General features: G+C 44.4%; 1 protein-coding gene across 1 annotated transcript in view; it reads left to right on the top strand.

The window, feature by feature from the left end:
- Positions 1-27,258, top strand: part of LOC138293503 (vitamin D3 hydroxylase-associated protein-like) — a 290,584-nt gene that overhangs the window by 133,307 nt on the left and 130,019 nt on the right. The window contains exons 4-6 of the mRNA XM_069232742.1: positions 4,333-4,539; positions 9,774-9,814; positions 16,187-16,311. Of these exons, the coding sequence (XP_069088843.1) occupies positions 4,333-4,539; positions 9,774-9,814; positions 16,187-16,311 (373 nt within the window). The remainder of the gene's footprint in view (positions 1-4,332; positions 4,540-9,773; positions 9,815-16,186; positions 16,312-27,258) is intronic.

Below are 27,258 nucleotides of genomic sequence, written 5' to 3' on the forward strand. Positions count from 1 at the left end.
TTCTGGTATACAGTTATGCATGAGATTCTACATGACTTAGAAAATATTGTAAACTAGCAAATAATGCTGTAAGGCATTAAGAAAAAGTAGATTAGCAGATTAGGGTGGTGTAATAAACAATGTTTGGTATGTCCTTATTTTTCAGTTGTAAACGTTGTGAGACACATTATTATTAGACCCAGATGAAATGTCATTCATGCTGACATAATCTGGTCTAATTTCCTGCATTTCCTTTTGGGAAATTAATATGATTAGCCCATTATGCCACGAAGCTTAATTAAGACTTTCTTCGGGCAAATATCCTGCTGTGAGAGTATGGGAAAAACACTAACTAACCGAATGTGAGCAGGTGTTTGGCTAATGCGTGAATTTGCACAATTATTTTGTGCAAAATACGCCCTTAGTACACAAATGGTCACAAACACACATTTGGCACTAAAAAAATAGTGCAAAGTCCAAAAGCTGGTATTTCGCATAATAGCATTTTGTTTTTAGGGTTGAGCCTGCAAGTGTTTGTGCTAGCACCTGCGTCTCGCTTGCGAGACTCTGTTGTGTTCAGTAAAGGGCTTGGAGCCTTTCCTATCACTCACCATTTGTTGGTTTGCATGGCACTCTTCTTTACAGCCTCGTAATTCATCAAGGCACGCCTGGCATAATTTCCGTTCTCTGTCTGGTGCAAGGATCAAACACTAATTGATTCAATTTAATTAGTGCCTGTCTGCTGCTCCTGATGTGGTTGAGGTACTATTTTGTTCCTTTAAACTTCTAGTGCCCCCCCAAAAAGAAGGCTTGTGACTGTAAAAAACATGCCCAGCAGGACAAACAAAATTGCAAAGTTTTATTTTTTAACGCTAACTTTCTTTTATTTTGCCAAGTTACCTTTTCTTACTTTCCACTAATGTTTTCTTTTGTTTTTGCTTGTGGGCACTTATCTCAAAAGATGACATTTAACTTGTTTGAAGTGTTTCTTCATTATGTGTAATGTCTGAAATGATGCTTTAACACATAATCATGTGGTACACCCCAATCCACCCCACTCAAATCCTCCCCACTACTATCCACCCCAATCCAACCCACTTTACCCCACACCAATCCGCCCCACTCCAATCCAGTCCACTCCAACCCACACCACTTAAATCCTCCCAACCCAGCCCAATATAATGTGCGCCTCTCCAATTCACCCCACTCTCATCAAAAACAATCTGCACCACTCCAAAGCAATCTGCCCCACTCTAATTCAACCCCAAAAAATCAAAACATTGTGTGCCACTCCAAAGCAATCTGTCCAACACCAATTTGCCCCTCTTCAATCAAAAACAATCTGACCACTCCAATCCAAAACAATCGTCCCCACTCCAATCCAAAACAATCTGCCCCACTCCAATCCAAAGCAATCTGCCCCACTTTAATCTGCCCCACTCCAATCCAAAACAATCTGCCCTACTCCAATCCAAAACAATTTGCCCCACTCCAGTCCAAAACAATGTGCCACACTCAAGTCCAAACAAATCTGCCCTACTCCATTCCAAAATAATCTGCCACACTGCAGTCCAAAACAATATGCCCCACTCCAATCCAAAACAATTTGGTCCGCTCCAATCTGGCCCACTCCAATCCGGCCCACTCCAATCTGGCCCACTCCAATCCAGCCCACTCCAATCTAAAACAATCTGCCCCACTCCAGTCCAAAACAATCTGCTACACTCCAATCTGCCCCACCACAATCTGCTTTACTTCAAACCAAAACAATTTGCCCCACTCCAATCCATTTCAATCTACCCCACTACAATCTGTCCCACTTTAATCCAAAATAACCTGCCCCACTTCTCTCAGCCTCACTACAATCCCAAACAACCCACTGTAATCCAAAACAATCTTCCCCACACTCCAATCCAACCCACCACACCCCAATCCAACCAACGCTATCCCAATTCATCCCACTCCAATCAGCCACAATCCATCTCACTACAACCTCGTCCACACCACACCATTCCATCGATGGACAGAGGGTGGAGGCTCTGAGAGACACAAGAGCCAGTGTGACTACTGTGAGGAGTCACCTGGTATCTGAAAAGCAGATTGATCCCCGGGGTACTTCACCAAGTAGTTGCAGTGGACAACTCAGAGTGCCTGTGTAGAGTGGCACAGGGTCCCTTTGAATGGAGGAAGTGGTCTCAGGTTCCTTGAAGGTAGCTGTGAGTCCAACCATGCCTGTAGATTGTTTGCTTGGCAATGAACTGGAGGATTCCTCTTTGGAGGAGGTGGAGCACAGGTCACACTTGGAAAAGTTGGGTCTGCCTGGGTGGGTATGCATATCTACCAGGTCAGGGTGGTCAAGAGCACCTGGAGCCTGAAACAGTGTCCCAGGGGACCGCCAAAAATATGTTTTTGAAGAACAGTTCTTATGGGCCTCATTTACAAAACAAGCATTTGCACTGAAATGGGTCTCACATTACATTGAGTTAGAGCTATTAGCGTTGTAAACTCCTAACCAGACTTTCCTTGCCACATTAAATGTAAAAAAACAAAACAAGCGTGATCGCGAAATAAAGAGAAAAAGTAGTCCAGAAACCATACGGAAAACTTAGAGCCTTGTATGTTTCCAGTAGTTTACCGGTGATCTCGAGGAGGGCTAAACACTGGAAAAGGCATGACGTATGCATACCTTTCACGAGTAAAAACAAGCGGATTTTAAAAGGCAAGCCCATGAGCCAATGAAAGTGACTAACGTAACATGGGCGTGGTTAAAATCCCCCTAAAAAGAGATTAGAAGAGGGACGGAGCACTTCGCACTCACCCCTAAAAAGTAGTAAGTGTGCACTTGTAGCTTGAAGTGTGCTTTTTTAATACTTTTTGATATTCACTAGTATTCCCAATATTGCTCCTGAAAACTGCGGCAGGTGCAGGATTCTAGGCGTATTACTTGGGATTTCAATACAGTAATCAAATATTCTGATCAACATATGTATAAGTGCATCTGCAATATTTACATTCGCTTCCAAGCCTTTTTGCAAAAACATACAAAGGTAGCTTTGCTAAAAGAGGACCAAACATTGTTTTAGATTCGAAAAAACAGATAAGAGGCCCTACAAAGCCACTATTGTCAATACTGTATAGAGATATGTAGTTGGAGTATGAGAAGAGTGGGTATCTTTAATCCCTTTATGTTTGGGGAGAGTATTGCTGGGAAAGGAACTCTTTCTGCGGGTCCCTAATCCCCCTGTGACTAGGACACAGTATCAGAGAAGTATGCTCCTTCAGAATGGAGCCTCTGTGCACACACACTCTTTCTGTTTTTCCCCCACAGGGTCCCTGTTCATCAAGCACTTCCTCTAAACTCCCACCAAATGTGGGGTTGATCCATTGACCTTCTCATCCTGGAAGGGAAGATACTTAAGGTGTTTCTGGAGTAACCTTTTGACTCTTTTCATGGTGGGAAAGGTCAGACAGGAGCTTCAGAATGCTAACTAAAGTACATGCTTGTGGGGAACTTCCAAGGCACACCGCACCTTAATGCCTCTTTCCCACACCTTGAGTGAGATTTGTGAGTGCAGATTTCTCTGCACTTGTAATAAAGATGTCCACACTCTTTGAACTATTTACTTCCATAGGGAATCCCTTTGTGGAGTTTTGGCAGGCATAAAACCCTAAATCTGACCATAAATTTTGTTGTAAACATAATTTTACGACTGATTTTACACTTGTGCATATGGATCTCAACATTTGCGTGTGCACTGATTGTGGAGGTTTAGGGAAGTGGTCCCATGTACCACTGTTAGAAGCAAGAACATGTTTGCACAGGTTCCTATCATCTGCAGAGTTCATAGTTTCCTTTGGGGGCTTGGGAAATCAACTGGGTGAGACCCCCCCACACACACTTTTTGGGGCTCTCACCAAAGTATAGCCTATTTGCATACCAAGGTGGTGCCTGTGGATGATGTGAGGTCTGACTGCTGATAATGGTAGTCAGCATAACGTGGTTATTGTGGTTAGCAGGAAGGCAGTTCAGGTGGTAGGAGAAAATTATGGCTATTGCTGGAAAGATGACAAGGGAGCCTGGCTAGGCGTGTTCATAGGTCTCTAGAACAATCTTGTAAAAACAATTCCTTGCACTTGGATAAGCATCTGCTCATCCTCAGAAAAAAGAAACAAAATATGCTAACCTGAAAACTATCAGGAAAAAAACATAAATGTAATAGCTTGAATGTATAATAATTATTCACTAATAGATACACATTAGAAAATGGAAGAGACTCATTTTGTCCATATGAAACTTGTAGATTTGCATGCACGGGTCTTAGATTAATATTGTTTTTATTTGGATCTATTCAGCTTTGAATGCAGCAACCCAATATATGGTCAAACTCTGAACCCCTTGAACCACGAGAAGACCCCTGGTGGTTCCTCTGGAGGGGAAGGTGCGCTGATAGGAGGTGGAGGATCTATACTTGGCTTGGGCTCTGATATTGGTGGCAGCATCCGGGTTCCTGCAAGTTTCTGTGGACTGTGCGGCTTTAAACCAACAGGAGCAAGACTGAGGTAAGCAACTAGGCCTTACATAGGTATAGTCAGAGACTTTTCAAAGGAATCCAGGGCTATATTAATTTATTTCAGCAAGCATTGAGGTGAATTGAATTATTGCGCAGAATTAAGGTTAGGTTTGCATAAAGTAAAGAACCATGGTTTACACAAACCCTAAGGTTAATGCAGTCATACTCTTTACAGCTATTCTTCCATATCAGGTGATTTGCATCATTGCTTTTGATAAATTTAGCTATGTTTGTGATGGAAGAAAAGCATAGAGGAATCACAACAGACTTTTAAGTACCAGAAGCACACATCAGGCTTTCAATCAATCAATCAATCAAAATAATTTATATAGCGCGCTACTCACCCATGAGGGTCTCAAGGCACTGGTGGGGGGGAAGATCACTGTTCGAATAGCCATGTCTTGAGGTTTTTTCAGAAGAGCAGGAGGTCTTGGGTCTTGCGGAGGTTGTTGGGGCAAGATAGGAGAAGGATTTGCCTCCTGTGGCGGCGTGTTGGATGCAGGGGACTGTGGCGAGTGCGAGGTCGGCTGATTGGAGGTTGCGGGTGGGAGTGTGGAAGTTTATTCTTTCATTGAGATAGGTTGGGAAGGTGTTGTGGAGGGATTTGTGTGAGTGGATGAGGATTTTGAAGGGGATCCTTTTGTCTATGGGGAGCCAGTGAAGGGATTTGAGATGTGGTGAGATGTGTTCATGGCAGGGGAGGTCCATGATGAGGTGCGCAGCTGTGTTCTGGATTCTCTGGAGTTTGCGCTTGAGTTTGAGTGTGGTACCGGCGTAGAGAGCGTTACAGTAGTCTAGCCTGCTGCTGATTAGTGCGTGAGTGACGGTCTTTCTGGTCTCTGTGGGAATCCACTTGAAGGTTTTTTTCTGCAAGCGCAGTGTGTTGAAACAGGAGGAGGTGACGCTGTTGATTTGCTGGGTCATTGAGAGGGAGGGGCCCAGGATGATGCCAAGGTTGCGTGCGTGGTTTGAGGGTGTAGGGGCGGGGCCTAGGGCGGTGGGCTACCAGGAGGTGTCCCATATGATGATGATCTTGGTTTTGTTGCAGTTGAGCTTGAGGTGGTTAGCTGTCATCCATGCGGATGTGTCAAGGAGTGCAGCGTGGAGGTTGGTTTTGGCGGCAGTAGGGTTGCGGGTGAGGGAGAAGATGAGTTGGGTGTCGTCTGCGTAGGAGAGGATAGTGATTCCGTGTGGTTGGAGGATGTTGGCTAGTGGGATCCTGTAAATGTTGAAGAGTGTGGGGCTGAGGAAGGATCCTTGGGGGACTCCGCAGATGATTTTGGTGGCAGTGGATTGGAAGGGTGGGAGGCGGCCTTTTTGGGTTCTATCAGTGAGGAATGAGGTGAGCCAGTCTAGGGCTTTCGAATCCCAGAGTTGTGGATGCGTGTACATAGTGTTTGGTGACAGACAGTGTCAAAGGCTGCGGAGAGGTCCAAGAGTATGAGTGCTACGGTCTTGCCCTTGTCGACTTTGGTTCTGATTTCGCCAGTGCTACGATGAGGGCAGTTTCCGTGCTATGGTTCTTGTGGAACCCAGATTGGGAGGGGTTCGAGTGTGTGGTTTCCTCGAGTAAGTGGGATAGATGGGCGTTCACTAGTTTCTCAGCGACCTTGGCAGGGAAAGGGAGGAGAGAGATGGGGCGGTAGTTGGAGAGGTCGTCTGGGTCGACGTTGTTTTTTTTAGGTGTGCGGTGACTTCCGTGTCGTTCCAGGGGTCTGGGAAGGTGGCGGTGTCGAATGAGCTGTTGATTATGTCTCGAAGTTTGGGGGAGATGGTTGGGCTGGGTTTGTTGTAGATCCGATGGGGCAGAGGTCAGAGGGTGATCGAGAGTTGATGGAATTAATTGTTTTTGCCGTTTCTTCGTCGGTGGTTGGGGCCCAGGTGGTGAGTAGGCTGGGGGGGGGTGTGAAGGGGGTCTGTGTTGGACGGGTGGGGGGGGTGTGGTGGGTGTGTGTGTTATGAAGCTGTTGTGTATGTCCAGGATTTTGCGGTGGAAGTGGTTTGAGAGGGAGTTGCAGAGGGTTTGTGTGTGCATGGGGTCTAGGTTGCTGGCTTTGGGTTTGGAGAGCTCTTTGATGACGGTAAAGAGTTCTTTGCTGTTTTGCGAGTTGTTGTCTATGCGTTCCTTGTAGTGTGCTCTTTTGGTGGTGCGTATGAGTTGGTGGTGGTTGCGAATGGAGGTTTTGAGGATAGAGAAGTTTGTGGTGGAGGGTTCTTGTCGCCAGGCTTTCTCCGCTTTGCAGCATTTGCGCTTAGAATCTTGGAGTTCAGAGGTGAACCATGGGGCGTTCTTGATGTTGCGGGTGGTAATGTTTTTTCTGAGGGGGTCGAGTGAATCTGCGCAGGTGGTGATCCATTTTGTGAGGTTATGTGCCGCAGTGCTGAGGTCGTTGGTGTTGGGGGGGGTTCCGTGCCAGTTGGGAGTTCAGGCGTTCTGTAGGGATCTTGTCCCACATGCAGTCGGGGGTGGTGGGTTGGTGGTGGTGGTGTGTGGGGGGTTTGGCGAAGGAGAAGTGGACGCAGTGGTGGTCGGTCCAGTGGAGTTCGGTGGTGTGGGTGTAGGTTATGTGTTGGCTCGAAGTGAAGATTGCATCAAGTGTGTGTCCTGCTCAGTGAGTGGGTGCTGTGACCAGTTGCTTGAGTCCGAGGTTGGTGAGGTTGTCTAGGAGGGAAGAGGAGTTGTGGTCGTGGGGGTTCTCCAGGTGAAAGTTGAAATCGCCGAGGAGGATGTAGTCTGTGGGGATGAGGGTGTGCGGGCTGATGGTGTCAGCAATGGTGTCACAGAAGGGGGGGCGTGGCCCTGGTGGTCTGTATACGAGTGTACCTCTGAGGGTGGTGTTGTTGTTTATGTGGATTAGGAAGTGCATGTGTTCTGCGTTGTTGAGGGTGTCATGGGTGTTTGCGCTGCTGAACAGGCCATATGGCTTTAGGCAAAATTTCTTCTCCTGGTCAAATAGATAACTGGCGAGAGGCTAGGGCCACATTTACTGCATAAGATATTTTGGAGACCATTTTGTGAATGAGCCCTACAAAAATATATTCACAACAAACTGACATTCTTCGGTATGGGTACATGTCTGCCCAACAGTTTCATAGCAGATGTTTTGCGGTATAGAATATGTTGAACAAAAAAATACTGATTGTGGCGTAAAGGTAGAGTGCTATCTCAATGGCGGAAGGGAAAAAGGGTAGAGATGTATCATCAGTGTGATAGGGAAGAGATACTTTAGGAATGGACTCTGGCAGACATGCATGTGGGGAATGAAGGGATGTGCCTGGGTGCGTGTGATCGCGGGCCAGGAACTTATTATTTTTTGCAAAGAGAATGTTTTTTCAAGATTCGGTGGTACTCAAATGAGCAGTGGTGCTGCCAGGCTGCCAAAGTCCTGCCCAGTTATGTTCATTTATGTCAGATACGCTGCTCGAGTATCCATATGGCCTGTTTAACAGCGCAAATATGGCTATGATGCTTCTCACTTACAGAAGTGGTGCATCTCAGTTATTTATGCTGTTCTACTCAGTTATGCCAGTAGCTGTGGTGCCTCTGCTGCTACTCTGGCAACTGAATTATGCCATTTGTGATAATGGTTTATGCCAGTGATTCCCAACCTGTGGTCCGGGGATCCCCAGGGGTCCGCGAAGCCTCCTCAGGGGGTCCGTGACTGCTTAGAAAACTAAACAATATTAACAGATTAGGTCCCAGCAGTCAGTCCCTGGATTCTAATAATCATTCAGTGGGGGTCCCCGGGTTCCAGTAATGATCAAGTGGGGGTCCACAGAAGTCAAAAGGTTGGCAACCACAGGTTTATTCCATATGTGGTGCTCAAATGTGCCACCTGTGCTGTCCAATTACATGATTTATTCAGCTCAAGACAGTGGCGGCGCTCAAGAATGTTAGTTCTGTCCCTGTGAAGTTCAGTTGCTCCAACTCTGCACCTGACTTGTTCAACTTGTTTTCATAATGTGGCTCAATTGTGCCAAAGTGCAGCTCACTTCTGCCTGCTGCTCAATTAAAAAGGTGGTGCAGTGTAATAGTGACTGTTCTACAACTCAGTTACTTCTCTGCTAATCATTACTGCCCTTTGTGGTTTCAATATGGTCTTGGTCACTTGTGCCCATAGGACTGTTCAGCCATGCATAATGTGAAGTACTCTTATGCCCCTGAAGATGTTCAATTGAGGTGAGTCTACTGCACACATGCCTTTTCTGTGTATGTATTCATGTGGTGAAGCCCCGTCTCCCAGAAGATGGGTGTGCATGTTACCTGCTGACAAGTGGAATTTATATATCGGTGTAATTGTCTGGACTCAGTGCCAGGTACACTCCAATGCACCCTACCTAATGGCGCCATATATTTGGGCAGGTTTTATGTAATTCTGATACATCTGTCTAGGCATACATAATAGACCAAAACGTGTGTATGTTTATGTGAATTAAATGTAGAGTATAGTGTGGGCTCACTGAAGGTAATTAAACCAGAGCCATGCAGGAAGTAGTGGCCTAGCCTGGGTGTCACATGCCCTAATGAAAGCGAGGAAGACAGGCCCAGGATGGTGCAGTGGGCCAATCACAACCCCTACACTTGCTGCACTAAAGGCAGCTGCGCCCCTGCGTAAAGGTTTCAAAGTTAGCCTTTCAACCTGTATTTCCTTCTCTCCTTCCCTCTCTCATCTTTTTCCTCCCTTTCTGCTTCATCCGTCTTTCGCTTCCAAATCTTCCTCCTTCTTATTTCCTACCTTCCATCTCTACTGAGATCCTTATTTCTGGCTCCTTACCTTTGCTTTTCTCTTGCTCCTTTTGCTCGTAATTACATCGTTTCCCTTTGTCTCTGATCCTTAAATATTTCGTCCATCCTGTCTTTCACCCTCTCATTTTTTTATCCCTTTCTTCTCTTACATTTCTCCTTTGTCTTCTACATCCTCCTCACCGTTCCCGCTCCCACCCGCACGAGGACTAAACACAAGTCCCGGCTCCTTGTTTGAAACGTTCTTACAGGGCGGCCTCTCATTTAACTTCAGGTCAGGGGTACTGGGCCCCTCCCGGCTCTGGGTCCCGGTGTCACTGCACCAATTGTAGTTGCACCCCTATCAGGAAGGTTGATACCTCCTCCTGAACCTAAATAATGCCTCTTTAACTAAAGAAACTATAGGGGATGTGTTTGAAATGAGCGTTTCGACTGTGACCTTTCATTGTTTCTGATTAACATATCATATTTTTTCCTAGTTTCAAAGGAGTAGCGAGTCCTGTTTATGGCCTACTTGCAGGTAAACGGAGTCTGTTGCAATGTGCTGAAATAAAACCATTTTGTGAAACTGTTTATTGGCATCAAATTCTAAGCATGATCCATCTTCAGTGGAGTAACGGTGCTCGTCTGACGACTTGATTTACAGCTCCTTCCTCACCCGGGGCTCTTACATGGTCTCTGTTTCCCTTCCAAATCCTACTAACACGAGCCCGTTCAGTGGCTTAAAGGATTAAAGTCCGGTTTAATTCTAAGCAACTGTGCATTTTTTTTTTTTTTTTTTCTTTTTTTTTGAGGGGGGAGGTGCATTTTGTATTACCTTTTCCTTTCCATTGCATGGTGGGAATGGAACGTATGATATAGATCGTGTCATGGTCACCACTTTGCTTAGTGCCTATGATATGTATTAGGTTGTGCCATCGCCTCCGCTTAGTGCCTATTTTCATGTATTAGGGTGTGCCATGGCCACTGCTTTGCTTAGTACCTTTTTTCATGTATTAGGTCGTGCCATGGCCACTGTTTAGTGCCTATTTTCATGTATTTGGGTGTGCAACGGCCAATGCTTTGCTTAGTGCCTGTTTACATGTATTCTGTCGTGCCATGGCCACTGCTTTGCTTAGTGCCTGTTTTTTCATGTATTAGGCTGGGCCATGGCCACTGCTTAGTGCCTATTTTCATATATTAGGGTGTGCCATGGCCACTGCTTTGCTTAGTGCCTGTTTACATGTATTAGGTCGTGCCATGGCCAGTGCTTAGTGCCTATTTTCAGGTACTAGTGTGGCCATGGCCACTGCTTTGCTTAGTGCCTATTTACATGTATTAGGTCGTGCCACCGCTTAGTGCACATTTTCAGGTATTAAGGTGTGCCATGGCCACTGCTTTTCTTAGTGCCTATTTTCATATATTAGGGTGTGCCATGGCCACTGCTTTGCTTAGTGCCTGTTTACATGTATTAGGTCGTGCCATGGCCAGTGCTTAGTGCCTATTTTCAGGTATTAGTGTGGCCATGGCCACTGCTTTGCTTAGTGCCTATTTACATGTATTAGGTCGTGCCACCGCTTAGTGCACATTTTCAGGTATTAAGGTGTGCCATGGCCACTGCTTTGCTTAGTGCCTATTTTCATATATTAGGGTGTGCCACGGCCACTGCTTTGCTTAGTGCCTGTTTACATGTATTAGGTCGTGCCATGGCCAGTGCTTAGTGCCTATTTTCAGGTATTAGTGTGGCCATGGCCACTGCTTTGCTTAGTGCCTATTTACATGTATTAGGTCGTGCCACTGCTTAGTGCACATTTTCAGGTATTAAGGTGTGCCATGGCCACTGCTTTGCTTAGTGCCTATTTTCATATATTAGGGTGTGCCATGGCCACTGCTTTGCTTAGTGCCTGTTTACATGTATTAGGTCGTGCCATGGCCAGTGCTTAGTGCCTATTTTCAGGTATTAGTGTGGCCATGGCCACTGCTTTGCTTAGTGCCTGTTTACATGTATTAGGTCGTGCCATGGCCAGTGCTTAGTGCCTATTTTCAGGTACTAGTGTGGCCATGGCCACTGCTTTGCTTAGTGCCTATTTACATGTATTAGGTCGTGCCACCGCTTAGTGCACATTTTCAGGTATTAAGGTGTGCCATGGCCACTGCTTTTCTTAGTGCCTATTTTCATATATTAGGGTGTGCCATGGCCACTGCTTTGCTTAGTGCCTGTTTACATGTATTAGGTCGTGCCATGGCCAGTGCTTAGTGCCTATTTTCAGGTATTAGTGTGGCCATGGCCACTGCTTTGCTTAGTGCCTATTTACATGTATTAGGTCGTGCCACCGCTTAGTGCACATTTTCAGGTATTAAGGTGTGCCATGGCCACTGCTTTGCTTAGTGCCTATTTTCATATATTAGGGTGTGCCACGGCCACTGCTTTGCTTAGTGCCTGTTTACATGTATTAGGTCGTGCCATGGCCAGTGCTTAGTGCCTATTTTCAGGTATTAGTGTGGCCATGGCCACTGCTTTGCTTAGTGCCTATTTACATGTATTAGGTCGTGCCACTGCTTAGTGCACATTTTCAGGTATTAAGGTGTGCCATGGCCACTGCTTTGCTTAGTGCCTATTTTCATATATTAGGGTGTGCCATGGCCACTGCTTTGCTTAGTGCCTGTTTACATGTATTAGGTCGTGCCATGGCCAGTGCTTAGTGCCTATTTTCAGGTATTAGTGTGGCCATGGCCACTGCTTTGCTCAGTGCCTATTTACATGTATTAGGTCGTGCCACCGCTTAGTGCACATTTTCAGGTATTAAGGTGTGCCATGGCCACTGCTTTGCTTAGTGCCTGTTTACATATATTAGGTTGTGCCATCGCCACTGCTTTGCTAAGTGCCTGATTTTTCATGCATTAGGTAGTGCCATGGCCACTGTTTAGTGTCTATTTTCATGTATTAGGGTGTGATAACGCGTCAGAACCTTGATAAGTAAACTTACAAGGAGACACGTCTTAGGCCAATGAACCTTTTGACCACGTTTGGAGACTTCCCAGAACGAGATATCCGTTTAGCATTGCAATCAATTTGTCACTAACTCCTTCAGTATTCACAATAACAACTCATTCAGCTAATCAATGTCATTCAATATATTTCAATACAGAGAACACACCATGACTTCTCAGCCATGAATAACCACACACATCTAGTTATGAGTTAGGATATTTATTCCCTATTAGTTACAATCTAATATCACATTTATTAGTTTCAATATCAACAAGCACATGAAAACCACTATAACTTGGCAATCAGAGCATAATTTTATCAACGCATAGATCATGAACATTAGAATGAAGCACAACAGTATTATGAGTCAACTGTAGCAGAGTAACATTAGTACATTATTCAACAAAGCAAGATCTTAGTCATTTGTCTATTTGCATTCGATATTAGTGAATTCCTTAACTAACCTCAAATTAGCATCAGCATGTTGGTCTTCATGCAAAACAATTTAGCAAACACAAATTTAGAAAAATATCTAACTATGGCCTCTATCAAAAGAGCAGTTGGTACCTAGAAAGTAAAGGCAAACAGACAATTACAATTATCATCAGCTAGTTACCCACAAGAATGAGTCAGCAAACAGCGTCAGTCTTCGTCCTCAGGACATCAGTTGATTCATCATCATCATAAATGGGACGGGGCAAAGTCTCAGTATGGCATATCTAAGAATAGGCTCTTTCCTCATAAGGAGAAGTCAGTATCAGGGAAGGATTCAAAAGAGGATGGTTAAGATACCAGAACAGCAAAATCTCAAAGTATAATAATTTCTCGGTAGAATGGCAAGGGGCAGTGAAGAATGGCGAGGAATGTCCCAATAATACCCGATTTCTCTTTCAGTCATGCGATTATATTAAAACAGTTGAACTAGCCCATAGTTCCCAATTGGATACATTTTGGTGCATCATTATCTCTGTCAAATAATTCTCCACGCACCTTATTAGAATTTTCACCTAACACAGTTCTCATGCAGCCTATTGGCTCCTGTGATTGACGTCTTCATCGGGTGGAATGTCAGGTAAGAAAAGTTACACTTTACGCTCCAGTCAGTAGTCCCATTGTCTTCTCGTAGTCCAGGCACCTTGCACCTGTTGCAAATTACACTGTTGCATTTGGCAAGAATGTCTCCTTGAGCAAGTCGGGTCCCATGAGAAAGAATTTACTACAGCTACACACACATCTCTAGCTTCTGGAAAAGTACAGCTTTGTGTCCTTCAGGAGAACAGCACATTGCACGTTAGGAAAACACAGTTAATATGAGACCAGGCAGCTAGGCCCAGACCCTCGCTAACTAAGGCCTAGTGATTAATTTAGCGAAACCCCTAATACCTAACCCTTAATGCTAAAACAAAGTCATACATTAGTACATTGTTAATTCATCATTATTCCATTTCATTAATCATCGTATACATTGGATGGCCACTCCTCGTGGGCACATTTCAAACGCATGCATTATTTTCCAGGTTAACATATTTTCTATGCAGCTTCATTACACATTATATTGCAAGCTTCTCATGTTAATATTAATTTTAAAGGTCACATTCCAACAGGTGTGCCACGGCCAATGCTTTGCTTAGTGCTTATTTTCAGGTATTAGCTCGTGCCATGACCACTGCTTTCCTTAGTGCCTATTCACAGACATTAGGCAGTGCCATGATCCACACAATGGTTGTTTGAAGCAGTGCTACAACTTTGCAGGGCAGGGAGAGTTGGACGATTGGCCCTTTGCACACTGTATTAATTTAAGGCTTAATGGATATATCAGACTAATAAACTACTCCTTGATTGCCAACATGTTGCGTTAGGGGTAGGATCGTCCCTGTGGATGGGAAATGGGAATACTTCGTTTGTTGGTTTGACTCCCTCCTTCGCTCCGCAGATGCAGGTGTAGTTGGGTGGTATTTGCACACATATCAACCTGCAGCTGGTGATGTTCAGTCACCTGGGTTAATGAACTCATAGAGATTTGAAGGAGTCATTAGGATAAGGATGACACATGAGCCTCCTTAATTTTGAAGAAATACAGACCTCTGTATTCTCATCTACTGCTTATTAAACGTCTTACTGGCGTAATAGTTGTCTGGCTCTCCTGCAGGCATTTTCTTCCAAAATAGATTCTACATCAATGCCAAAGCTGCTTTAGGGAGGTAAGGCAGTATTAGAAGGCATCGAACGCCATGCAGAAACATGTGCATTTCTTAGTTCATCACATTTATCTAATGCCAGAATAAATCTATGGTGAAACAAAAGTCTAATTTGAGGTGTATTCTGAAATATTGAATGATCATTGTGATCATGTGCCACCTTAATATTGATTTCAGAATAGTGTGCTACTAGAATATCATGGCCAAAATATTATAAATATAGATCTATATATATAGTTAAGTAAAGGTTTGCTTTACTTATTGCCACATAAATGACACGCACACATGTTCAAATTATGTAGATAGAGTTAAGAATAGTAAATCTGTACATACTATATGAACGTATGCTCATGATACTTGATATTTTCGCCACTATATTTTGGTAGCATATCGTTTCAGCAGACAGTATTTGGTTCTCTCTGGATGTCACTTGATCAGTGATCCATAGCTGAGAGCCATGAGCAGCAAGAAACTCAAAGAATGTAGGTAAAATCAACTCATGTCAGATACATTGGTCAACCCACTTAAGTAACTGTTGACCATAATCCATTAAGGCAAACATCCTCAATGGAGCTGTATATTTGAGCCACATGTATGGTTGGCTAGCGCCATTTCAATGCCACATTAACATCATTTGTTTACGCTAATGTGACGTTGGAAGGGCAAAAACACCACGCCATAGTTACAAAGAGGCCCAATGCTTGCATTGCACCACTTTGTAACCCCATGCACCACATTATGCCTGCGCCAGGCACAGTGTATGCAAGGGTGGGTTCTGGCGCTAGGGCACTGTAAAAATGGCACAAAGAAATCTATGAGATTCCTTTGTGCCATTTTTATCTACAATTATTAATGCCTGCTAAGTGCAAGCTTCAAAAAGAGGCTCCCATTGTGTTCAATGGGCCTCTGGGTGCTTTGCAGGATTTGTGTCAAAATTCTTGAGGCTAGTCCTGCGTATCGCCAGACTAGCATAAAAAGTATGAAGCTAGTCCCCATGACTACTGCCATGGTGCACCATATTTTAAATACAGCACACTCATGGTGGTGTTAGGGGGGAGCTAAGGGATGCAAGAAAAGTGTCACTTCCCACTTTTCATGAATCTAAGCCTTGATCTTCTGGTATGGCGTTTCGTGCTAGTTTACCTGACATTTTACTCCACATACCTATACCAAATTCCATAACAATGCCTTCTCCCTTCTGCAAGTCATACTTTGGGCTATCTCAAGAAACATGTAAGTTGACTGATTGCCCACAAAATATAATTATGGATGAGGAACAAGAGAAAAATTGAATCAAGTCCTCTGTATGGCAGTGTAATATGATCATCAATTCTGTGTTTGTGTTACCTCTTCTCTATTGAGGAGGCAACATATGATGCAGAATGTGTGGAATCGCTCCCCCCAAAGTAGGATGCACTTACATCATCCAGGGAAAGGAAAGTTTCAGCTTTAGATAACGGCACAGGTAGGCATGGAAATCAGTAGCTTTTCAAATGTTTCAGATTAAACACTGACGCTCTTTGTCGAAGGAATGAGATCCCATTTCCCAACCAATAGAAACCAGCATATATCCTACTAGACAGCTCATTTGTAAAGACAGTTCATGAGGGGTATGTCAAGTGATCCTTTGATCCACTTGGGGCATGATGTAGAGGTGTCTGTTTCACATCTAAACAGTTGTTTTGTGGATCATGATAAGTAACATCATTCTCATTTATTTTAGTGCCAGCGTCACTTGGGCCAATGGCCAGGGATGTAGACAGCCTGACTCTGTGTATGAGAGCTCTGTTATGTGAGGACCTTTTCCACCTGGATCACAACGTGCCTCCAGTTCCCTTCAATATGGAGGTAAAGAACACATTAAAGTTTATATATCCAGGACACTATAGCAAGAGGATCTCTCTCTCTCCTGCTGGGTTTAAAATGAGGAATCAAAGTCTATATACTTGGGGCACTATTCAACAGAACCCCTTTTGAATATGTAAATTAGTATTACTTTATGTACTCTAAAATGCATTTCACAAACATGAGACTGGTGTTCTCCGTCTCCTCTATTTTTTCTGTTTGAAGATCTCCACTGCTGGTATGGAGATCTTCACACACAGAGATATACATTTTTGTAATAAATTCTTGAGGGTCAAGAGGGAGTGGTCAAAAACAGGGAAGAATTACTGATACATGGATTGTGTTATGGAAGTTATAGGAGGTGGTTGGGAGTGGGTGGACATGTTAGTATAAAACACACCCACAATTTAGTAGGACAAATGTAATCAATTCTGGAGGGTCAAGAGGGAGTGGTTGAAAAACAGGGAAAAATTACTGATACATGGATGTGTTATGGAAGTTATAGGAGGTGGTTTGGAGTGGGTGGACATGTTAGTATAAAACACACCCACAAGTTAGTAGGACAAATGCATTTTAAAAAGTACAGACCTAGCTCTTCAGTAATGGGATTACATGTAGTCCAGTTTAGCACCATAGATGGCCATCCACTGGTACTGAAATGCACTCTCTTAGAATCAGTGGACATAGACAATAATACTAGCACTGTCAACATATATGAACAATATATGATAAAATATATTTAAATAAATTCCATGTTATAATGTAGCCTTATAGCCCACCATAGTGGACTGTACCAACAATTAAGGGCCTGCTCCAGCGTTAAAGGCCTGAGCCGAGGCGAGGGCCTTTCACAAGAGAGCAGAACTTTAATGCCAGTATAGCCCAGCTACAGAGGGCTATAAGGCTATTAGAACATTCTGCCACTAGAGGGCAGAATGCTCTAATAAATAACACAAGGCCTGGGGAAACAAAAGGGGATTGTAAACCCCATGGGCTCTGTAAGGCCTTTGTTCACAGCAACAGCTGTGAACAAAAACTTTAGACTGTTGGCGCTCCGGGCTTCTATCAGCCATTAGAAACCTGGAGCACTTCATTGTTTTCAATAGAGCTCCCAACATTCCAATGTTCTTATACATTTGTATGTAATTTTTGTCAACATTAAATTACATGTAATCTAATTCAATTTAGTTTTAATGGTAAATTAAAGTGAAATTAAAGATAACAATGACAAAAACTAGCAACGATGCTTGTAATTTATTCACTACTGATACTGTAAGTGGTGCCCTAACAGTTTGATAATATCATTTATTATTAAAAACAATAGACATAGACAATTTAAAATGTGTAGCATGGCGTTATCCTTTTGCGCAGGTGTGCTGTATCTTGTTATTGTGATAATCCAAGGTGAAGAGGAGCTAGGGGGAGGTGTTTTACATTTTTTTAAATAAATAAATATATCTTAAATCATTTAGTTTTTTCTTAACTTCAATTATATTCCCTATCAGTTCTTTTAAGGATATCTTTATCTCGGTGGCAAAAGTAAATCTAGGTCACGATCTCTGTGTGGAAATGATGAATTACATCCATGAAGAGATCTCCATCTAATTGCAATGGATATCTTTGCTTGCCGAGATCTCCACGAAATACTTACTTTTGTGAACAAGGCACTACATTAGGAGATGCAATCTCTCAAAACTTGCAAACAAGCAAAAGGTATAAGCATATTCTTTGATTTTGTACAGAGAACCTATGGCTGGAAAGGTAGCAGGGTGTGTTTACCTTACTTCCTTTGACTTGTAGGTTTGGTATGAGCTTTTAGAATGGCAACATCTCTTACATGGGAAAAAAGCTTGTTCCCCTGCCCTGACTGCACTTGAAACTGATATTCTGACTTTTTGTTGGTCCAGATAGAATGCTAATCTAGCATATCTGCTGAGGCCTACGCATGTCCATGTTCAAGTGTGAAGAATCTTCTCTGTGACCTAGAAGGAAGCTCCAAACATGCCTTTTGTATGACATGGGACTCCTGTCAATGTCCTGTTGACATACAGATATGGCACACAGATATGGCAGCATACAGATTTTTAAAGATTCGTAGTCTGAAGCAGAGCGGTTTTCTGTTTTAGGGAGTGTGACCAACTGCTCACACTCATGGAAAACCTCTACACCCAGGCCCATGCACCAACATTCTGTGTGTATGCTGCAGACATGTATGATTTCTAGGATCAGTGGGCCCTGGTTTAGTATGGAAAATGATGGATGATGCATATGGATTCCCCTGACAGTGAAAGTTTATTGACTGTACTTCTGAAGCTGGAGGGTAAAGACCCAGACACAGAATTATGAGAGGATGCATACAGGGCTCCTTTTAGAAATTCCATGAACACGCTTCAGCAAAGGAATAATAGCTATATTTTCATGAACACTACCATTTGCCATGTGCAGCCCATCCTTTAGGGCTGAGGGGCCACGGCCCCTCCCCACTTTTTGCACCTCATGAAGAGTGTCTGTTAGGCTGAACAAAGATCAGCCTGACAGACACTCTTCATGTTCAGATTAGACAGCCAGGAGCAGACAGCCAGGAGCAGACATGCACGATTTGTGCAGACTCCTGGCTGCCTGCGCTGAACTTTGCTTGGCTGAGGAGGTTGCAGCTCCTATGGGCGTGACCTGCTCGGCTCAGCAAAGGTGCCTCGAGGACATCCCCTTGGTGACGAGGAAAGCGTCACCCATTGACTTTGACCTGGGTGCTTCAGGTTTAAGCCCTGAAGCGCCCACGGCAAGTTTCAATCAGTGACACTTCATCACAGAGTGAGGTGGGGTCGGCAGTCTCACTGACCCATCCCAATTTGCGCTGAGTCTGGGACTGCGGCCTTCCTTCATTGGCTGAGGGAAGGCAGCAGGCCAAACCCTCCTGGGACCTCTGAGGCTGAAGGTAAGTGTGTGTGTGTGTGTGATCTTTTAAAATGAATGTTTGTTGCGTGCGTACACGTTTGAATGTTATGAGTGTTGTTAATGAATGTGCATGCGTGTGTGTATGAAAGAATGAGTGTGTGTGTGATCTTTTAAAATGAATGTTTGGTGCGTGCGTGCATGTTTGAATGTTATGAGTGTTGTTAATGGATGTGCGCACGTGTGTGTGTGAAAGAATGAGTGTGTGTGCTTCCCCCCAATCCCTTACCTCCTAAAGCTGCCAGCCGCCACTGCCATTTGGTGGATGGAATGGGAGGAAGGATAAGTCATTAGTGTGATTAGTGGTGAAGAAGTTTCTTGTCTGGGTCTTCCTTATTGTCTGTCCATAACTTCTACTTAAGGAAGGCAAATAACAGCCAAGTGCAGATACTTCACACTTGATTGTGTCTAGGGTTGAAGTCAGCACCATTACTACCTGCTGTGAGAACCATAATTTGCACAAAGGCTGTGTCTGCACTATATTTTCACAAAAAGGTATCCTACAGGCTTACCTGTTCTTCTTGCGGATCATGGAGGATCAATGATGCATACAAAGTGAAGTTATATCCACGTTCAGGACATCACACTGTGTTGTTGGGTAGACCTTTTCACAGTCTTTGGTGTCATGCTTCATCTTCAGGCCACATCCTTGTCCCTAAAAATCAGGATGGGCTCTACAATGTGCCAGGGAGCACTTTGGATAATTTTCATGCCGGGGTCTTGGGCTAAAAATACCTTAGAACACCAGGTATCACTTTTATTCATGGTGTTCCTGGTATGATTAAAAAAAAATAGGTGGTGTCTATGGAGATGATGGTCTATATACCCTGTCTGTAAGTCCTAATGTGTTTTAGCCCTACATCAAGTTGGGATGGCCATCGGATCCAGGGCTTTCATCACGACTTAGAAACTATGCCCTGGAATGAAGTTAGTCAAACTTAACTCATTTGGTCAGGACACAACACAACATGCAACACATGTGGCATGCATGAAAGAAAAGGGTGCCCTTAATTTTGATCAGGTTCCCCTCTTGGATTTGTGTAAAAAAAGAAAAGACAATGAAACAGCACAGAATTTGTTTAGGTTTATGAGGTGGCTTGCTTTGCGTGCACTAATATGGTGCACACTCAATGTGTTCCCCTCAAAATAGTGATAGCAAATGTATGTAATACATATATATATATACAGGGACGTTATAGTTAGGTTGACCTTTTACCCATACAAAACCATAGAAATTCATCAGTTATAGTTATACTTATGTTAAGAAACTATAACTCATTGCCCAAAGTTACTTTCCGGCACAAGTTATAGTTTCTTTAGATAAATGTAACTATAAGTATAACAATAACTGCTAAATTTCTATGGTTTTGTATGGATAAAACCTCAACCTGACCATAACGTCCCTGTAACCTTTGTTTTTACAGTGAATTTCTATGTTTTTTTAAAGCACACATAAATATTTGTGTCAGGTTATGGCAAGCCAAACAGGGCCTTGCTTTTCCCCAGGATCTGAGGAGGATCCGAGGAGGATCCTCGAATCTGCAGATGGGCCAAAAAATAAGTGGAATTTTTTGCCCATGAGGGGTCCCTAAGGGACCCTTCCATGTGTCCTATGGGGTCATTTTATTTCACAAAAATACATATACAGAAAATATATACATATTGGTCCAGGTACACATCAATCACGTATCACCATATTGAGTCATGGTATGATACATGCTTATGGTACATACAAAACTACTGGGGGCTGGCTTAAATTGTCATGGATCAGTAATCATCTACACTTTTAAGTAGCCACTATGCTCTTGAAATGAGTGCAGGACATCCCCTTGTAGCCACACGCAAATCAAGGATATTTATTTACTATAACCAGAAAATGGAAAGGGAATTAGATCAAACCAGTTCCAGATCCATAGATAATGTAGCAACATTCCTGTTTGGAAAATTAATAAAAAAGTGGAACCCAAGTCTATTCACTTTGTTACAGTTCTATCACTGACCAAGGAAGAGAGCAGTCCATAGAGTACTTGAAGTTTGAAGCAGTTTCGGAGCAACATTTTCAATCAATTGCTGGATCGACCTCATCGGGCTCCCCCTCTTGATTCTTTACCCCCTAGGACAGCGGTTTCCAACCTGTGGTCCACAACCCCCAGGGGTCCGTGACACATTCTGAGGGGGTCAGCAGGCCTTGGCCAGCAGAAAGGCACTTCTCCAGCTGGTTTCTCTGACAGAAACACATGCCAATTTTTATATTTATTCCTTTCTCTGTACAGCAGTTGTAGAAGAACTGTAGCTTTCCTTGTACGTGCAGCAGCTTTTGGGCAAAAATATAAGTGTCAAGATAACTGGTGATTAATGTACCTGCTGGAGAGAGATGAGAGTTTTGTCTAGTGGCGGTTCTGACTCATCAAAGACAGCGCAGATGGGTAATATGCCTGCTGCAAAGAACAGCATTTTATGTGCATATCCCATTGGGTTACTGCTTTTGTCACTGAGATTCTTTTGTTACTATGCAGTACATAAGTTAGAATGATAATCTAAGACAGTGAGCCATGAACTGCCATTAAAGAGCTGCATGCTAAATGCATGATACATTTTATAAAGTTATATTTTTCCCCAGTCTTTTATTTCCTAAAGCTGCTAAAAAGGCTTGCTTGCATAGAAATACATTCTTATTATTAACCCTTATTATTAACCAGTATGTTATGTTCAGAATCCTGAGTTTGTGTTTCTCCAGACCAAGCACTCTTAGGAAATGCTTACCAGAGTGGATGACATGTGAATCCTAAAACTTATAGTTCCCTCTAAAGTTTTCTGACACCTTATACTGGTATGAGAGCTGCTATAAAACAAATGAATTACCTGTGACAGAGAGGCCATGGAGAGATGAGAGGCCCTTATGTTTTTTTGTTCCTTTCCCCACCACATATATATGTGACAAAACTTGCTCAGATATTATGTACCTAAGAAATCACTTGGGAAATGTAGAATCTGACCTGAGGATTCCGCTTCCCTAAATAAAACCAAACATTGAGAAGTTAGTTGCCGAGATGCTGTGCCAACCTTCCCATTAAAATATTTCGATTTTTGCATATTTGTTTCCATTTACAATAATCATATCTTCAGTAATTTGAGTATATGTTTGGCGTGTACTTGTTTGTGCATTTTTTGTGAATTACTGGTTTAATGTTTGAAATTTAAATCATACAAATTGCTGGGAGAGTCCCCGGCTTCCAGTAGGGATTCAGTGGGGGTTCTCAGGAGTCAAAAGGATGGAAAACCACTGCCCTAGGATATGGAAAGAGCTGGGAGATGAGCTCATCTCCCCTACATTGCTATTATGCAACCAGTCTTTGGGTAAAGGGGAGGTATCATTATTGTGGGAGAAGACTATTGCTACTCCCCTTTTAAAGAAATCCACAGCAGACCCCTCGATGCTGAGTAACTTTAGACCTATATCACTCCTTCCTTTCCCTGTGAAAATACTGGAGTGTTATGGGAGCAAGAAGCTGTCACACTATCTGGAAACACATTCTATTCTGGAAGATGAACAATTCGGGTTCAGAACTGGACACGGCACCGAGTCTGCCTTACTCATTGCCATAGCCAAGCTTCTTGGTTATATTGGATTTGTCAGCTGCTTTTGACATGGTTAAGGTTAGTCAAAAGTGGTGTAGGAAAACTGAAGTGGATGGAATCCTATTTATCTGACCGGTCTCAGGCTGTCACTTCGCCCCCCTACAGGGCTCGGCATTGAGTCCAGTTCTGTTCAATGTTTACATGAGGATATTGATTTCTTTGATAAAGGCTCATGATATTACGCTGGTCAACTACGCAGATGACACACAACTGACCTTGCCTCTTAATCATGAACAGAAAGACTTGGTGGTGGTCTTTCACATTTGTATTCTAGATATTGTCAATTGGACAAATACAAACTCTCTTAAATTAAATAGGTAAAAAAAAAAATTCCTATGCTGTTTGGCAAATAGTCCTCCTGTGAAGCTCCCCCGAACCTCTGGACTTTACCCACAAACAAATAATTACATCCTTCTAGTACATTCCGTAATCTGGGGATTCTATTTGATGATAAACTATCTTTGGAAGGGCATGCCAACAAAGGTGCTGGCATAGTTTTGTACTCTTGAGGGGTCTGCAATGTGTGTCCTCTCCTACCCAATGAAGCCAAATCCTCCAATATGCATAGCGTCATACTCAGCAGGTTGGATTATTGTAATGCCCTCCTACTTGGAGCCCCATACCACCTGGTCAGCAGACTGCACAGAGTTTTAGTTCCGGCAGCTAAACTGGCCTAAAATGACCCGCAGATCATCAGCGTCTATGGCCTCGAGGGATCTACACTGGCTCCCAATTAGACAGAGGATTACTTTGAAAGCCACGTGAATCGTATTTAAAGCCCTGCATGTAAATGGGCCCTAACTGTTACAATATAGACTGAAGCGTTACACCATGGGTAGATGTCTCCGCTCGGGCACCGCTAACCTGGTATCCATCAACAAATTTAACAAAATCAGGCAAGGTGGTTGTGCCTTTTCCGTTAAGGCAGCTCAGATCTGGTATAAATTAGCTCCTCATCTCAGATCAGCCACTAAACTACTGCCTTTCAGGAAAACTGTAAAGACCTAGCTTTTTCAAAATTACTGCTACATTCTAGCAATTTTATGCCCCCTCTAAGTGCTTCCTCCTTGTTAACTGCATAGTGTATCTCTATTAGCTTTCAGCGGCAGGATACCAGTTTTGGCAACAGTTTTTGTACTTTACAAATCAAATGATAATAATACTAAGAATTATTGTGATGCCAAGGCTTGTAACTGCCTGACTACCAGTCTTCCAGAGTTGAAAGAGCATCACCTGAAGTCTGCACAACTTTTCTTTAGAATCTGATTCTGCTTACCACCTAGAAGTTTGCTTGCCTGCTCAAAGAAGGAAGGAGTGTCTGTGGTCTTGCTGGAAGGAACACTATTCATGAGGTGAAGCTAGCTGTGTCCTTGTGTAGAATGAACAGAAGAGGCAACTGCTTTTGGATGGGGGCGTGGCCTGCAGCGAATAGAGTATGATGCAAGCTTGAGTGCTCTGGCAAGGCTAGCCACGTCCTATTCAATCTTACTGATTTTTTTGTCCCCCAACCCAACATCCAAGGGGACACATACACCCTGCAGCTGATGGAATGAGCGGCAAGGCAAATAGGTCCAGCTGAGTTGAAGCCCGGCACTGAACAGGATGGCCTGTGCAACACACAATTAATGGTGGCCCTTCTATGTGAACGTTGATGGCCCCCTGAATGAAAGCTCTGCCCTGCAGTGCCTGTGAACAAAACAGGCCTTACTTTAATCAGTGCACCGTGGAGACATTCAACTTGTCCCCCCACGCTGTGAATCAATTTGAGAGGTGGAACACTGCACCTGCCACGGGATTCTGAGCTGGGAGCCGAGAAGTGGGTGGGAGAGGCTTAGTTGCTGGTGAAGAAAGTGAGGACTGCACGCAAACAGAGAGGGCCCTGATGTAATGAAAGACTACTCCTGGGCTGTATTTGGCAGTGGGGCAGGTGCGGGCCCTCATTGGAAGAAAGATTGTTTCTCCGCTCGCCTCCCTACCCTTTGACAAAATACCAGCGGCAAAGGCGTGGCCCAGGATATTACGAACATTGAGGGCCATGCTGAGACAGAGAAATGAAGGCCGCGTAAGAGAAATCAGATCACCTGTACTAAAGGAGTAAACTTGCTTCCTTGGCATAAAGAGGAGCCCTGACCACAAATAAAAGCGCAACACCCAGAGGCCAATGCTGAGAAAGGACTTGGCTCCTCTTCTTCCCCCACTGCAAGCTTACAGATGCACACTGCAGTGGTGGGCCACACAGTAGAGGAGGAAAGGCCCGCCATTGCCCCATATCCAGCAGTTTAAATTCAACTCCACCCAGTTCCCCCTGCAGCGGGCCAGCTGACTGCCCACTCGCCACAGCAAATGGGACATACAGCTACGGAGAGCTGATGCTCTGGCAACTGGTGACACTGCGGGAAGCTGTTGTGCTGGAGCAGTCCCACACCTTGGTGGCTGCCTGGGCCAGGACATCGCTAAAGAGCCCTGAGATAGGAATTGTGGGGTGGTCGAGAGAGGGCTACCTGCTGGAGGGATATGCTGGCACCAACACGCCACTGAGGGTGGGCCTTTGTGCAGCAACAGGCCATGCCTAAACTGTAACCAGCAATAGGATGCACACAAGCCCTCATGGACTGAGGGATTACTTCCCCACCTGCCTTCCTACCCCTTGCGAAATACCTACAGCAACAAGGTGGCCCAGGGTCTGCAGTGGGGAACTGAATGGTGAGGCCTGCAAAGGGTGTAGAGGTTGGCCTACCCATGCCGGAGGAATAAGATTGCTCCTCAAAAATGAAAAGGGGCACCCACCTGCGAACACCAGCTTAGTGCCTGGTGCCAGTCTTGGAGGAGGACTTGAATCCTCAGCTGGTCACTCTGCAGAACTACAATAAGTCGGGACGGTGGTGGGTGGCCTGGTTGAATTGGAGAGGCCCACAGCTATCCCATCACTAGCAGTCACAACCCCATACCTGGAGAGTCCCCCCAGTCCTCTCAATGCAACTCCATAGAATAACCCCCTCCTCTCAGCATTTGGGACACACAGCTGCAGGGGGGTGAGTACCCAGCAGCAGATTCTTAAAAACTTCAATACAATCCTTATTCCAATAGAAGGTGGTGTTCCACCCCAGGGGCCAGCCATAGCAAGCTTACTGGACTGCTGCTGGAATTCCCCGCCTATTTTCAACTGCTTGGCTGACTTTTCACAGATCCTCACCAGTTGCACTATGGGCAAAAATTTCTGTAAATTAACTCTCGAACCACGGGAGACGGCACAGCCTGGATCAGGCGGGGCACTGCAAATTAACACAACCTAATCTTCTCCTGTGAGCCCCATATTAAACCCAATGTTGAAGCCTTAGAAATCAAAATCAATACTTTTGGCTTGGATCTTGGGCTCTTGAGAAATGACCATTGGCATCTTACAGAGCGGGTCACCTCCACTGAGAGAGAACCGGCCAACATGCCTCTGGCACTGACTGCCACAACTGGACAAAGTTCCATCCTGGAATTACACCTGAAAATTCCCGAGGCCAAGGCAGGTGATGCTGAAAACGGATCAAGGCACAACATCATTCGAATTGTAGGCCTCCCTGAACGCATTGAGAGCAACAACATGGTCACATTATTAGAAATTTGGTTGCGCACAGAGGTTGCCTCGGTGGGCTTCTTAGTGTTCTTTGCCCTAGAATGAGCCCACAGAGTGACATAGCGCACCCTGCCCCCGAGAACTCCACTGAGGCCTGAGAAGGAGATGACTCGGATTCAGATCATGGCTCAACTGCCTCAGAGACCTCATTAAGGGTGTGGCGTTCTTAAGACCGGCACACTTGCGGTGCCGATCAGACCGCCACCATAGTGGCGGTCCTTACCACTACATTACGACTGTGGCAGATGTGACACGATCCGACTGCGGGCACCATTTGATTGCCGCCAGTCAACAGTCTGGCAGTCTCTGCGGTTGTAATCCACCAGGACAGCGCTGCTCCGGATTACGAGTCCTCCTTCGGACCACCATGCAAAGCTTGGTGGAAAAGGGGTATCAGTGGCCCTATGTGGGCCCCTGCACTCCCCATGCACAAGGCATGGGGAGTGCAGGGGCCCCCATGGACAGCTCCGTTATGCTTTTCACTGCCCAAATTTTGGGCAGTGAAAAAAGAGATGAGTGCTGTCGCACCCAACGCACCGCAACATGCCACCGGCTCGATTACGAGCCAACATCAACACTGTGGTGAGTTTCCCACTAGGTCAGCAGGCTGGCCAGTCCAGTGGGAAACTCTTAATAGGGCCCACAGAGGGATAGCCGTAGAGCCCCTGAGTGTCATCTTACCTATTGTTACCCCCAGAACTGAAGATGGCTTAATCTATTGCCATTAAATGTTT

This window comes from Pleurodeles waltl, chromosome 4_2 (genome assembly GCF_031143425.1).
Source record: "Pleurodeles waltl isolate 20211129_DDA chromosome 4_2, aPleWal1.hap1.20221129, whole genome shotgun sequence".
Classification (NCBI taxonomy): domain Eukaryota; kingdom Metazoa; phylum Chordata; class Amphibia; order Caudata; family Salamandridae; genus Pleurodeles; species Pleurodeles waltl.